This window comes from Boleophthalmus pectinirostris, unplaced genomic scaffold (assembly GCF_026225935.1).
Source record: "Boleophthalmus pectinirostris isolate CB_2022bp ecotype Guang Dong unplaced genomic scaffold, ASM2622593v1 HiC_scaffold_12, whole genome shotgun sequence".
Classification (NCBI taxonomy): domain Eukaryota; kingdom Metazoa; phylum Chordata; class Actinopteri; order Gobiiformes; family Gobiidae; genus Boleophthalmus; species Boleophthalmus pectinirostris.
Window position 1 is genome coordinate 15,881,432 of NW_026571018.1, and position 15,398 is coordinate 15,896,829.

A 15,398-nucleotide genomic window follows, 5' to 3' on the forward strand; every position below is an offset into this window, starting at 1 on the left:
TAGGACGTTAATGTATCTATCATGCATTTATTCAATTACAGATGTTTCATTGATCTAAAATACCTTGAAAAACATTTATTCTTACCATGAGCAGGGTCGCCTCTCCACAGATCAGACCTGTGTCTTGCCCTCATGTTGCATTTAAATAGACAACTCTAATTCCATATTGCGGAACATTGCTCACAAAACAGTAATAGCTCAATGAGGACTGCACGATGCCGATCCAGCTTTTTCTTTTCCAATATTGATGACGATACTATGGCTTAAGTGTCTGCGATATCCACTCCAAATATGTTTTGTAACTGTTATCATTTAAAGTAACTACAGAACAACTTTGCCAGTCCAGTATTACGAGGTAGGGCTGGGAGATATGGAGCAAAAAATATATCTTAATATATTTTGCGATATCTCGATATACAATATAATCTCGATATCTGTACAGGAAAAATAATCCTGCAAAAACAAATATGCCATATTCCACAAGGTCTTTTTTATCGAAGTGCACAGAGGTAGGCAGTTCATGCTCGAACGAAGTGCTTCTGTGACATGAAAAAATTAAATAAAAAAGCCCTGTATACAAAAATCATAATTTAACTGTAAAATAAGGAAGAAATAATGCATATTGCCTTCTTTTTATTCAAAAATAAAACAACTCAACTCATCTCATCATATTTAGCAGAGGAAGCTCATGAGGTGCTTTATTTTAATACATCCATGTTCCTAACCAGCGGTAAAAAGCTCTGAGGTATCCCACAATCCACTGCTCAGATCAAACCGAACATTTCCAAATACTATTGTACAAGTTCTACACTGCAGCAGATTATTAATTAAAATCTTCTGCATAAATAAACTTTACATTACTAAACATATAAAACATAAAAACTACTATAGAGCCACATCAGTGAGATTATAATATGTTTAAAGTAGTTTTGCACACATTTATTGAAATTTATTTAAGGGTTAGTCAGAATCCATTTTGTGTTTAAAAATATCTTGATATATTTTAAATATTGAGATATCGGCCACCCCTATTATGAGGTGTTTTAGGCCAACAGTAGTCAGTAAATCCTCTTATTACACCAAATTATACAAAGTTATAGATTTGAAACTTAATACAGTTATGAATGTTGACACCAATTTATAAACGAAAATAGGATGTCAAATGAACCGGTATCTTCTGGCCGATATTTGATCCATCAGAATTTTCAATATCAGCAGGTGGCGTACCCGCGACTAGAAAAGTTACACAGTACTCCTTTAAAGTGACTATTGTTTGGTTTAACACAGCCATGGCTTGTCCCTGAAGTCCCAGCCTGCCCCTCCTTTATATGGCCGAGCACAGCCTCAGAGAAGCTGTAGGCTCTGTTTGCCTCGAGATGTCAGAGAAATGAATCATGGGTATGAGCAAACAGATGAAACAGGCTCCATAGCTGCATACAGACACCTCCTCCCACCACTGCACTACACGCGGCTGTGATCTGCTCCTATGACGATAACTCTGGAACTGGAAAAACATCTAATTGCAGTATCTCTCACAAACTTTGCAATTGTGATTACATTTGTTATTTATATTTTGACAGTAAGGTTCTGTTCACAGTGCACATTTTAACTCCAGCAGTGTTAACGTTTCAGAGGAGAGTGAAATCTGAACTGCTAAACTAATACAAAAATCCTGTGTACTTCAAAACATGTTTGTAGAGGTCTCAGGCACAGGGCTAGCAGGTTTTAGCCATGATTAGACACTGTGTTTTGTTCTTGGTTGAGGAAATTATGTTACTTAAAATAGACCTAAATAAAAGCATGTTTTATTTATTTTGGTTGTATTTATTACAGTGGAAAACAAAGAAAATCTAGTCATCTTTATGTGTATAGCACATAAACTAGCAGTTTCCAAAATGCAGCACAGATAATCAAAGACAATACAAGACAGTAAATAGTAAATAAAACAGTTACAAAGAAAAAGCATAATAGAAAAGCGTGTGTACTTACTGTGGGCAGGCCTGTATCTCCACAAAACTTGACTCTTATTTGGAGAAGGGCACCCCCATGGCCCCCCAAAGATAACAAAAAAATGTTCATTTTCATAAGACATTCAAACTAGACTCAAAATGTTCAAATTTGACCACAGAGTGTCTAAAATGTAAATATGAAGCAAACCTATAATAGCCTGATTTATCAGCCGGTTTCACTTCATAGAAATTGTCTGACCTCGCAGCATTCGTTGGCTCGACAGTAGGCGGGTACTTTTTATCATTTAACCAATTGTTGCTATTTGGCCATGATGTATGTAATGCGCCGCTAACAGGGCTAACTGGTATATTAAGCTTTTCCCAAATCCCATAGGAAGAAGGGCAATAATGGCTTTCCCCTTGCTAAAACTCACCCAAATCTCTCTTCTGGCTTTAAATCCTCCTCTTCTGGAATCGTCTGCCACGACTTTTTTGCTAAAACTCACCCAAATCTCTCTTCTGGCTTTAAATCCTCGATCTCGGGAATCGTTGCCACGACAGAATGTATGGCTTTTCGCTGACTGACTGGTGCACGGACTCGCACTTCTTGTGTTCTTACAAACCATCTAGTGTATTCTGATTCCTGACCTAGACAATGGACAGAAATGAAATTAAGCGGACGCACTAGGTGGCAACAGACTGGCAACCCCTATAGCGCCTTGACCCACAAATGTGTGGCGCCGCTCCTGTTCCTTTGTCTAACCTTTTTATCTCCATGCAGAATGTTCCAAAGTTTGGTTTTAACTTTATATTTTCATTGAATTATATAGGTGACCTGCCACTTCCATCTTGCAGCCATTTCAATTAGACTGTGATATATCTTGCAGCCCTAACTTTGATCTCATTGTGTTTGTGGCGACTTTAGGAGAAAGCTGACGGCTCGCCCGGTGATCTGCTGGTCAAACAGAACCAGAAGGAGGCCACAGTCCAGGCCACAGACGGATACGCCTCTAGAGTCAGCATTGACGACAAGTACAACCTCCTCATCACTGGGGCAACGCTCATGGACCAGCACGTCTTCACCTGCATGGTCGTGTCTGCCACCAACCTCAATGAGTTTCCTGTCTCTGTCTCCGTGCACAGTGAGAACTCTCATTCATAACTTCATAACTATAGACACTGTTTTGTATACGCATCCATTTTCTCACACTTTGTCCCAGTAGAGGTCAGGAGGGACCATAGACTGTATAAAGAAGTGGACTAAAGGAGTGTGACGTCTCCCATAGTGTGCTGCTCCAGTCAAATCAAGCTCATCAGGCTAGCAGTTACTGGGGTATAGGGCAAATTTGGATCCGGTTCCATTTTTTTTTACAAAATAATGAAATAAAAACACCGGGATCATGTAGAGTGGGTTAATGCAAACATTTTAAGAGCAAAATGACGAGGCTCACTGCAGCAGTTACTGAGAGAGGGGTGACAAATTTTCAATGTAAAGTCAACTGGAAACAGAGTTGATGGAGCTGGAAGTACGCTTACTTCCTATTTGGAGTTTTGTCCCTTCATATATACAGCCTATGGGAGGGGCTGAAGTCTGTTCCAAAAATTATAGGTGCAACATTGACAATGAGTAGTCTGATTAATAAGTTTGATTTATAAAATAATATATATAGTTATGTTTATTTTTACACATAAGCACAAAAAGACCATGTGATTCTCTAACTGGTAAACACAACTGTCAGTCACACTTATTGAAAATCAGGAAGTACGCACTAGCATGTGTTGTCTTCCTAGAAATCAAATGTGAAAAGGGAAATTTAAAATGTGCCGAAACCTGCTTGTAAATGTCTTGGTTGAGGTTCAAGTAGTAACATGGACAATAAAATTAACCACAAAAGTTAAGAAACACATCGTAGCACACAATTTCACATAGTTTTGATAGACAAGTTTAATCTTTAGTGATCCACAAGGGAAATTATTTGGACACAGCAGCTCACAGAAAAAAATAGCAAGAGACTGTTGTCAAATAAGGCATAATTATATAAATGTAAATGTACAAGTAAAAATAAAATATAGAAATATAGTAATACAATGCTATGTACAAGAGATCGTAAAGAGAAACAGTGCAAAGATGAAAAAAAAATGTAAATGTTAAAATGAATAAAAAATGCTGAATAATAAACTCTAATAAATCAATAATATAATAATAATAATATAATATATAGTAATAAATAAATAATAAATGTGTAAAATATAGGAAAAATTTTTACCGATGTTGCTATGGAGACCAGTGAATGAAAACTTAAGCTCAAGAAACACATCTGACTTGAACTAATTGCACAAAACCTGTATATAGTCGGTGTATATTTGCTTTAAATATAAGGGCAAATAATACGCCCACACAGTTAAATAACAAAGCTTTTTTATTTATTTTTGCAACTCACATCTCAACTCACTCTTTTTATAAATCTGCACCAAAGCGGTCTATTAATTGAGTCAATATTATGCACAGACAAATAACTACAAGTCTCTGAAACCATTGATATGATTATTTCAACAGAAGCATTAGCCCTGACTAATTAGCCCTCCACTGAAGACAATCACATTTGCAAAGCTTATTCACGGATACATGGACGATATGTGGAGACGCTAGCTTACCAGTATTGTGTCTAATTGCGTTGAAATGTTGTTTTTAGCCACGCCGGGGTGTCATTGCGCTTCCCTTCATGCTTGGAGAAATATAGTTGTGAATCTGAATTTTACTCCCCAAAAATGTCCATGTATCACCTGCTAATGGGTTTTGCAAAACCAAGCGTGAAATAGGACATGAGGAGAGCCGCTCAATAGGCCTTGGAGATAGCATTAGGTTGTAGTTAAGTGCGGCCATGTTGGAATGATGTCCTACAGACGCAATATTAACTATGCTATAAGTTTTTTTCCCGAGCATTTCAGATGGACAGATCGGATTGTAAAAGTTTGCACATACTTATACAGCTTCTTTCACATCGCCCGGGTTCACCTCGCAATGTTATATCCATCTTACATCAGCATCAATAGCTGTAGTAAAGTTTGCAGTATTGATCATGGAGCTGACTTTTGTTTTTTCACGTTTGCAGAGAAGCCGGCCCAGGTGCAGGTCATGGACAAGGCTGACGTGCTGCAAAAAGACAAGCCAACAATGGTAAGGTTGAGTGAGGTTGTTGTCGCGGTAGTAATGTATGCGCTCTATGTAAATATTTACCCAGCGTGCAGACTGCACTTTGTCGGACTGAATGAGCTGCCGACGGCCCACGGTCAACACAGCGGACCTCGTGACAAGAAAGGCAGAGAGGAGAAGAGGAGAGGTCCACAGTGGTCAAAGGAGTACTATATAATTTACACAGTTCAAGAAGCTCCAGGCGTAAGAGGAAGTGGAGGAGAGAGCACTACATGCCACAAACAAGACAACGTGATCTACTTCACTTACAGTTTGCATGCTAAGAAACCAGAGGGAATCAGTTGTAGTAGTGTCTTGATGTCTTTGCCAAAGATGATAATTTGGATGAAATAAAAATAGTTAAAGCTGCATTGCGTAACTTTTTGGCCAGAGGGTCCACTATCTACTTGTCTCCATGGAAATATTATGACTTTGTCTGGAATGGTCCATAGTATAGATTAAACTTATCTGTCACGAAGGAGACACTTCAGAGTATAAAACGAGAGATGTTTGTGTCTAAATGCTAATCCCAATTTTGAGGCATAATAAATATTAAACAACACCAGGAACTGAAGTATTCTACATATAAACAAAACTGAGTAGTGTTTATTTCAATTAATTTGAATTTTAATAGGTTGTTTATTTTATGTTTTATGATTTGAACAGTGAGCTGTGCAGAGTCGCCTCTATTCACAGAAGGAACTATTGTGTTTTTGAGCAACAGAAACTCACATAATGACAAAATGCTACATGGGCATGTTTATTGTCATACCATTTCAAGGAAAGTAGTAACATATCCATGAAGACAAGCAGGAAGCAGAACCTCCACCAGAAAAGTTACACAGTGTAAAGTAGAATGAAATACAATGTAAGTAGGATAAATAGTTCAAGTGGCTACATGAGCGGTCCCCAACCTTTTTTGTGCCATGGACCGGTTTAACGTCAGACAATATTTTCACAGACCGGCCTTGAAGGTGTGATGGATAAATACCACAAAATAAAATGATACGACCAAAACAAAAACTGTGGTGTTGTATATAGTAAATATAATAATACATATTTCCAAAGACATCTGTTTTTTACTTATTTTGCAGCTTGTGGGTTTAATATTAATATTAATGTGTCACGTGACCAAGACAAGCATCTTGAATCAAGAGTGAGTCATAGTCAGGAGAGAATTTGGTAATTTTTCAAAATAAAACATTCTTCAGACTCGGATAATAAATAAAATGCAAATAAAGTAAGTTATTTATTCTTTCTGTGTGGCCCAGTACCAAACGATCCACGGACCGGTACCGCTCCCCGGCCCAGGGGTTGTGGACCGCTGGGCTACATACAATCAAATGTAATATGTTGTATTAATGTAGTTAGTGTTTGTTTTTAAGTCATTACTTTGATTACATATCTGCAAGGAGTGCCACCACACTGGTCAACATAGCACTTCAAATGGACAGGCATTACATTTCATTGACACATTTTACCTAAAAGACACCAATGTAAAGAATGTTTTTATCAAGAAAAATTTAGTAAAACACATGCTTCCTTAGGATCAGGCCTGCATCTCCACAAATCTGACTTTTACTTGGCCTCTAGCAGGGCTTTAATATCCCACATTAAACTAACCAATCTCCATGGAGGATGTTCCAAAGTATGGTTTTAACTTCCTTTATTTCCAAGGAGGCTACGCTTCACCTCCAAAAAGTTCCGCAATGTTGCTTTGAAATTTGAAGTGCCCTGCTAACGATGCAACATTAGCATTGAAATTATTGAAGGATTACAATACAGTTTCCAAATTTATGAGAATCCCCATAAATGCAGCACTATTATTCATATCAGAGAAATTCTTACAGCGTATCTAGGTAACAGTTGACTTGCTTTGGCTTGGTCCAGCCTTGAGATGAGGCACTCAATGGCTGCATTCAAGGACAAATCTGACAATAGTGATACTTGACATCTTCAAATGAGCTCTTGCCTCACTACATATCTGGATGCCCACATAGTCGATAATGCATATTTTGGCAGACAGCTTTTGTTGCTCTGACACTTATTGAAAAATGCAGTCTGATTATGATTGATGAGTTACAGCTTGCTTTCCTCTGGTGCCAGTTCGTTCTTGTATTGCGGCTGGATTCCAACAGTAGTGTTTTTATTAGACAAAATGGAATAACATGACTTTGTAAAGATGTACAATGTAACTTTTCTGGTAGAGGGTCCACCGCCTGCTTGTCTGCTTTGTGATTCACATTATGGCATTGAACTTGTCTAGTATCCATAGAGAAAAGTAGATGACTTGACAAGGTCAAGTTACAAGTCAGAGCTGTGGAGATGCACTCCCACTGATGCTCTCACAGTAAGAATGCATGGTTTTCAAGCAAGCAAATTAGCAATACAAACACCCGCAGTGGTTAGAATGATTCACACTGTGATACCATATCTCCACCACCTTGACTAACCAATTTTCTGAACATTGAATGAGAAAGAACGAAAAGGGAAAGTAGTATCAAAATGGACACATTTGCAACACTAACTTCTCACACAGGCTCCTCTCAGATCACAAGTCTTCACAAATAAGTGTCCTTTTAATGCTGACTCGAAACGATTGTGTGTAAAAAGAATATAATCCAGCGTGTCGACAACAGCTGCGTCGGTCCTCTCTCTAAGGGAAAGTCTGCTCTTCTCTGCATTCACACTGTGATTAAAACAGCAGTAGTTTTGTTGCTGGCCTAAACTGCGCTGAAGTTAACTTTTATTTATAGTCAGTATCGTAGATCAGACTACAAGAGCATTTAAAGCCAGTGCCTCAGTGCTGCTCGCATGGATCTGTGGCTGCGCAAGGGTGTAAATAAGCGCAAGTGAGTGACGAGACTCTGGGGGTGCATTCAGGGGCAGTACGGTGTTACAGACACAGACAAATTACTCAGCAGATAAATATTGATGCGGTGCCACATATTAGGACATTTATCTGTAAATTGGATTAAATGGACATAATATATAGAGTCTAAGCTTGATAATGAGGGGCCAGGCTGGATAACATAGCCAATGTGTCTCCAAGTGAAGATATCGGTGCGATATATCGTTTGGCCGATATATGAACACTTATAAATGAATAAATGCATAAGATAGATAGATATATAGATTATACTATACTGTAGAATATCCAAGTCAATCTGTAACATCTCCATGGTGACATCAGATCAGGTAATGGCCCCTCCATCTTAAAAGTTACATAAAACTCCTTTAATCAAAGTCAAGTTAATGGAGAAATAGTCAATACAAACACCTGTAACTGAATAAATGCAAGGTAGAGAGTTTCATCCTGTACAATAGAATATCCAAGCCAATCTATATCTCCACGGTAACGGGCAGGTAGTCGTCCCGCCATCTTGAAAGTTACGCAGCACCCCTTTAATCAAAGTCAATTTAATGGGGAAATAGTCGAGATTTACCGTGGGTTAAATTGACCATAGCGGTAAACTAATAGCATTGATTTAGTGCTTAGGCTTCACGGCACACTCCAACCGCGCGTGCATGCCCCCAGGTCGTCAGCGGCGATAGGCTCCAAACAGCTAATTACATTTCCAACACGTGTCTCCTTCCACACAAGTGACGAGACTGTCTATGGGGTTATTAATAGAGCGATCCGGCTTGTTGCTTAATTGTTATTCTCTGTTTAACACTCGAATGAAGACTGTGATTATGTCCTCTGGCAGCTACCACCAGGGCATATACAAAGTGCTTATTTATGATATCTGATAGCCCAGTATGGGACAGACCAGTTAATTGCCATATTGCTGGGTTTGACATTACAACACAACATTATACAGATATATCTAATGGAGATGCGGCAGGTAAAATTACTAGTGTTGCTGTTAGACAAAATATTGTTATTATCTTGCGAGGTTAAGGGCCAGTCGCTAGTAGAAATAGTAATAAAAATCCAGTGTGATCAATGTATGGCTTTATGCAACATTTTGTGGATCTTTTCTCATAAGATGTCTTGTTTTTGTTTTGTTTAAAGGTGCACTGTGTAACTTTTGGGTTGGGCATCTGTCTCCTGCTTATGGATAATATGTCATTGCTCTGCTTAGAATGTTCCACAATATGACATTTAATAGATCTACCTTACATTTATTCAATTACAGGTGGTTTTATAGCTCAAAAGTACCTAGAAAAACATGCATTCTGACTAGGGGTGTGCCAAAATATTGAAATATCAATTTATCGTATCGCTTAATGTGATGATACAGTATTGATATCATGGGCTGCTGTATCGATATATCACCAAGAGGATTTTTTTGTATATTTTACTGAATTATTTGGCTACAGCACTACAGTTTTGTTGCTTGTTCAGAGGAAAGAAACTCATTTATGCAACACATTTGACATTTTCACAGTTTTCATGAGTAAAATGGGTGTGTTTCATATGAACTTTACACAAGAAATGTTATAACAAAGACTTTTAGTATTACACCCATGATTTAGCCTTTATTTTTATTGAACCGTATCGAATCGATTTGAAATATATCATATCAAATCGAAAGTGCACTGGGTCCGGTCAAGCAGTAACGGAGGGAAACAGGGGCAGATTTTTTAGATTCAAATAGCTCTTATTCAGAAACTAGAGGGACTATTGAAATAAGTAAAGGTATCAGAATGTAGGAAAGAGTTAACACTCCAACAGGGTAAAGTTAACGCTGCTATATTCTTTCAAGTTGTTGACAAAAAATAAAAAAACTCATGTTGCTTAACGGAGGGAATGAAATATGCAGCACTTTTTGGGCAATAAATACGAACAGCGATAACTAGCGGTTCTCACTTACATATCCTTAACAAACTGGTTTGAATATTTGCTTAATATAGTTTTCTACCATATGGACAAGATTAGGTTGAAAAACATTTTACTTTTTGAGTAATGAGATTTTTTATTAAGAAACGTCATGGTAACGGAGGGAAAAGTAATAGAGGGAAAACTGAGAAAATTTTTTCTGCCGGATACTTTAATATTACTTCAAAATGAAAGGTAACTATTTCTATAAAATATGTCAGTCCTTCCAAGCAAATTTTTATCATTTTAAATACATGCTTTTTTGAAAAATCATGTACCTTCATCAACAGTTCAAAGATGGAATAACACAAGATATGATGAAATACATTCATTTATTTACATGATTTGCAGGTCTTTGAAATTTGGGAAATAATTTTTGTTCCATGTTTCATACATGGTCTGTTTAAAACGTATGTAACTTTAGAACCAAAAATGGTACAGAAAAAAGGTAAACAGTTTCATAAACTAGAGTACATATGTATCTGTTGAATACATTTTTTATATGAGAGGCATTAACTTAAATTTTTGGCCTTGCTGTTTACTTCTGCTTGACCGGGCCCCACTGTATCAAGATATATATCATATCTTGTTCTACTACGTGTCGAGGTATGTATCGTATCGGCAACTTCTTATTGATACCCAGTCCTAATTCTGACTGTGAGCGGGGTTGCTTCTTCACAGATCTGTAACTGACCTGTAACTTGGTCCAGTTTGGAATAGAAAGGTTTATTACCATACTGTGAAACATTTCAGACAAAGCAAACATATCTCCATAAAGAAAAGCATTTGACGGACACTCCACCAGAAAAGTTACACAATGCACCTTTTATCACTATGGCAATGGTCCTAATTTTTTCATCATTCTGAAACCCATGGATAAACAGCAAGATAAATAAAAAGGCTCAACATATTTGTATAGTTCCTGAAAACATATCATGTAATTAATAAGGAAAATTGATTCTTGTCCCTCATCTGGGAGTATGAAATCATTACATTCTTGAACCTGGAAACCACCAACTGGAAAATGCAGCCTCTGTATAAAAACAAGAAACTAAATACTGTGTAATGCTGCGATTTATGTAATAGAACTTTTGGACTCTATTGGCAGTGGAGCTTTCAGTTACAGTTAGCTTGAATGTGATTTTATGTAGGAAGCTCATAGATTTTTTGTGTGTGTTTTTTGTTAGCAGTGTGGAAAATGTGCAAGGTTTGCTGTGGAGTTGCATAGTGGAGGATTTTAAATTTTACAATGCCATACTTTCAGGTGTGGGAACAAGAATCTATTTTTCTTATTGATTACATGATATTTTGGCAGGAAATGTACAAATATGTATGAGATTTTTGGTTGAGCTTCCTGACTCCAGCCTTCAACTTTATCAGAACAAAACTCTTCTTGTTTATACTTTTAATTAGATTTTTCTCTTGTCTCCATTAAAATGATTGGTCTTTACAATATGTGACATCCTAAACCCAGGTAACTGAGAAAGTCTTAACAGTAAAATGGTTGAGGTGGGATATATAAAGAAAAAATTGTTGTTTTGGAGAAATAGAAAATTTGAATATTGAGTACGGTATATAGTCTGTAATTGAAACTGTTAACATGATCTCAAAGTAAGACAGACACATCTAGTGTAATTTCCCACACAAAGGTATAAAGGCATATTTGGTTAAAACCACAATATTTAACTTTTTAGTGCAGAAATAAAGTATGTTTATGTTTTCATTGCACTGAAAACTTAGAAAAACCTGCGCGCTGTCTTTTATCTGTCCTAGAGGAGGGCCTTCCAGGAAATGTTGTTTTCGCTACAAGATTATAATAATAAATCTTTATTTATAAAACACTATGTTTACAAAGTGCTGTACAGTCAGCAAGGAACAATATTCACAATATACATTATGGCATAAAACTGATCTACCTCCATGGAGAATGTTCCAAACTATGGTGTTAACTTTCTATTTCCATGGAATTATGCAGTTTCCACTTCTAAGTTACACGCTATACCAGGGATGGGCAAATTACGGCCTGGGGTCCAAATGCGGCCCTTTAATCTTTTTAATCTGGCCCGCCGAACTTGAATAAATTATAATGTTGTAAAAGTTAAAATGCTTTGTAATGATTTGTAATGATTTTCAATTGAAATTCAAGCACATGTTTTCTACATATCCCATATGTTATTTTTTCTCTTATGAGGTGGATTACCAAAACACTCCATCCGTCTGCTCCTTGTCCGACCCTTAAGTCAAATTTTAGAACCCTTTGTGGCCCATGAGTCAAAAAGTTTGCCTACCCCTGCACTATACGTTCACATTTTATGCTAGACGTGAACCTCATCCTAGACATTTTTAAAATATTGTTGTAATATTGTTGTGGCGACAATGCACAAAGCACATTGATATTTCTGTCAGTATCACCCTACATAAAAACCACCTGCCTTTCTTTTTATAGCATTTGTTTTCACCTGTTATTGAGAGTCTTGAAGATATGTCCCCTTTTTAGCTGCACACTGCCAGTGACTCAACCCTCCTACGTCACTGAGACACCACATGCATTTCCCCACTTTGAGAACTCCCTTTGATTCATAGTTAAACAGCTGCTCCTGCAAGAATCCTGTTTTCTTGTTTATTTTTCCTGAACACGCCTCACATGGGCCAGGCTGGAATGTTTCTTTGGGAGAGAAAGTTTGGAAAAGCTGCAGGCAGCCCCACTCACAGCGGTCATCTCCATAGCTCCAGTCTAGCAAGCAATGCACAATTTTCCCATGCATCAGACACACTCACATTTATTATGGATCAAGTGAGCACCGCTGTCTGCATTGGTATTCCCATCTAAAAATCCAGGTGCTATTCAACAGCTTTGAGCATTTTGTAGTGAGGCAGGAGAGGAGAGAGTGGCGAGGGAATGGATGGGGGGATTTCAGTTTTGATAACTTAGAGGAAGAATGATGCTTCATACGCAAGAGGAATCTCAAATTAGGGCAAAACTGTCATGTCAAGCAGAAAAGGCTGTAAAAACTGCAAACAGGTAGCAAAAATCAGCAATGTGAACCATCTGGTCTTTCATTAAAACTTGGTACTAGCGTTGTCACTAGGACACAACTCGATTTCGATACTAAGGAATAGACTCGATACTCGATATTTTAATAGCAGTGAGGCAACAGAAGCTCATTTGATAGAGCATTTGTTCACTGATCTGAAGTTTGACGGTTTGAATCCTATTCTCAACATAAACACTGGTTGAGCAGTCAGATCCATCACCCCACAGGTTGGAGGTGCGATTCCAGCTTCCACAGATGAATGCTGTTGTTGTGTTCTTGGGCAAGACACGTAATGCACCTTGCCCCCAGTGTCTGTGTACACTGGTGTGTGAGTGTGTGTGTGTGAAAGGTTGAGTGGTTCCTTTTTGTGAAGCACTTGAAGTGCCTTTAAGGTGGAAAAGTGTTATATAAAAATGTATGTGTTTATGTAAGGTGTTTATTTGTTTATATGATCCATATAAACCAATAGTTGTTATCTTGTAGCAACTACTCTTTTTGGGGTCCATTACTTAAAAATGCAATCAAATATTCTAGTACAGACAGTTATAAAAGTACAACACTGGATCAGCAGATAAGATTGAAAGAGCAAAAAAGAGCACTTTAAAAGATATCCCTTGTGAATAAGACAGAGTCTTACTCAGCTCTTTTTAAGACAAGTTTTAAAACCTCAGATATTGTTAGCTGTAATCGCTGGGGGTGTATACTAATCTATGTGGTTTTATTATTCCAATACAGCTCAAGATTATTCCAATGCTATTCAGGAACGGTTCACTTTTGTCTTGTGAATGTGACTTTTTAGAGTTGATTCTTGCTCAAATGAGTTTTGATACTAATTTTACTATAATTATTAGTATATGATTTCCTGCTTTGTGCAGGCATGAAGTAAGGTGAAAAGTTTCCCAAAGCAGAGGAGCACACAGTGTACCAGATCCTGTTTGTTTTGTTGTTAAGCTGCAGATTGTCAAGGACGGAGCGTTGTCAAACACTGCACGTTCTGAATGAGACATCCACCTGGAAACAAACACACGCTCGTCACAGAGGTTAAACTCAACGTACCAGAATGAATGCCATTATTTATTAGAGTGTTGTGGAGATATTTGCTTATATAAGTGTTTGCTGCAGTTTTAAGATGGAAGTAAACACTAAATCAAATTTTTTCACACCTAAACTGTGTATATTAGACATAATTATTTGATCCTCAAGGGAAATTATTTGGACACAGTAGCTCACACATCACAATGTATTGTAACAACAAACAGAAAAATGATAAATGGTAATAATACATTAAATATAAGTAACAAAAATAGCAAGAGACTGAAGTAATATATAACTTTCAGCTATATACAAGAGGTCAAAAGTATACAGTATTTAATAACATTGTCTGCTGTTCCCATTCCCTTTTTAGGGGGACCATTTTAGTACAAACAAGGTCAATTTGCAGTTTTGTGTTAATGAAATAGTCAAAAATTGAAAGTGTACATTACATCACACTGTACTGCATGGACTGCAAACACTTGGGTGTAATGACAGAGTTTTACATCTATATACTTGTTAGACGAATCACACTGTTCCTTATATGTATAGTCCCCGCCCACTCACTCGCCCTTTTAGTCCTCCAGGCACTGGCCAGTTTAGCGGCTCTATTCAAATTATGATTGTGGGTGGAGTTTAAGTGTTTAGTCCCACTTTAACTGAGAAAATTGTGTTTGCAACAAGTCAAGAACTATATACAGTGAATTAAGAGTCCAGATGTCTGTATTTTTGACAGTATCTCATATACTTTTAGGTTTTATTGATTTTCAAATATGACAGTTGAAGATGTTAAAAGATTGTTCCCGTCGGATAACCTTGAAAATACTGCATTGCTGTGAGAAGTTAAAGAACCTGTCTCACTTAAGTCCCACTGTGGCATGCCTCAGCTTGTCTAAATTAGCTTTAATTTCAATAAAATACATGAAACGCAAAATACAATTTGACGTAATAAAGTTCTAATATACTGCTTAAAGGTGCACTGTGTAACTTTTCTAGAGAATATAATGCCCTTTGGTTGTTTTTTATTGATTGATTTACCTAAAATGTTCTAAAATATTCCTTAGTTATATGTTGTATAGGCCATGTTACAGGTCAGATCTATGGAGAGGCAAGCCCTCTCATAGTAAGATTGCATATATTTCATGGTATTTTGTGCAATGAAACACCACTGATTAAATAACTGCTTGATAGATACACTCAGATGCCATACTGTGGAACATTCTGGACAAAACAGTAACATATGGTGACAGGTGGTCCATTAAAAAAGCTGCGCAATTCACCTTTAACTGAACTTGAAGCAAAATTGTCTTGTTATTTGTAGTTTATTGTGGTCTTTTTTGGGTTGAAATTGACATATAATTGTA

The 15,398-nt window shown here is 37.2% G+C and overlaps 1 protein-coding gene across 2 annotated transcripts in view; it reads left to right on the forward strand.

Annotated features, from left to right (window-relative positions):
• The window catches only part of alcama (activated leukocyte cell adhesion molecule a), a 252,649-nt gene that overhangs the window by 148,520 nt on the left and 88,731 nt on the right, over window positions 1-15,398 (forward strand). For both annotated transcript variants that reach the window (XM_055148331.1, XM_020934550.2), the window contains exons 3-4: window positions 2,875-3,091; window positions 5,063-5,127. In XM_055148331.1, coding sequence (XP_055004306.1) covers window positions 2,875-3,091; window positions 5,063-5,127 — 282 coding nt within the window. The remainder of the gene's footprint in view (window positions 1-2,874; window positions 3,092-5,062; window positions 5,128-15,398) is intronic.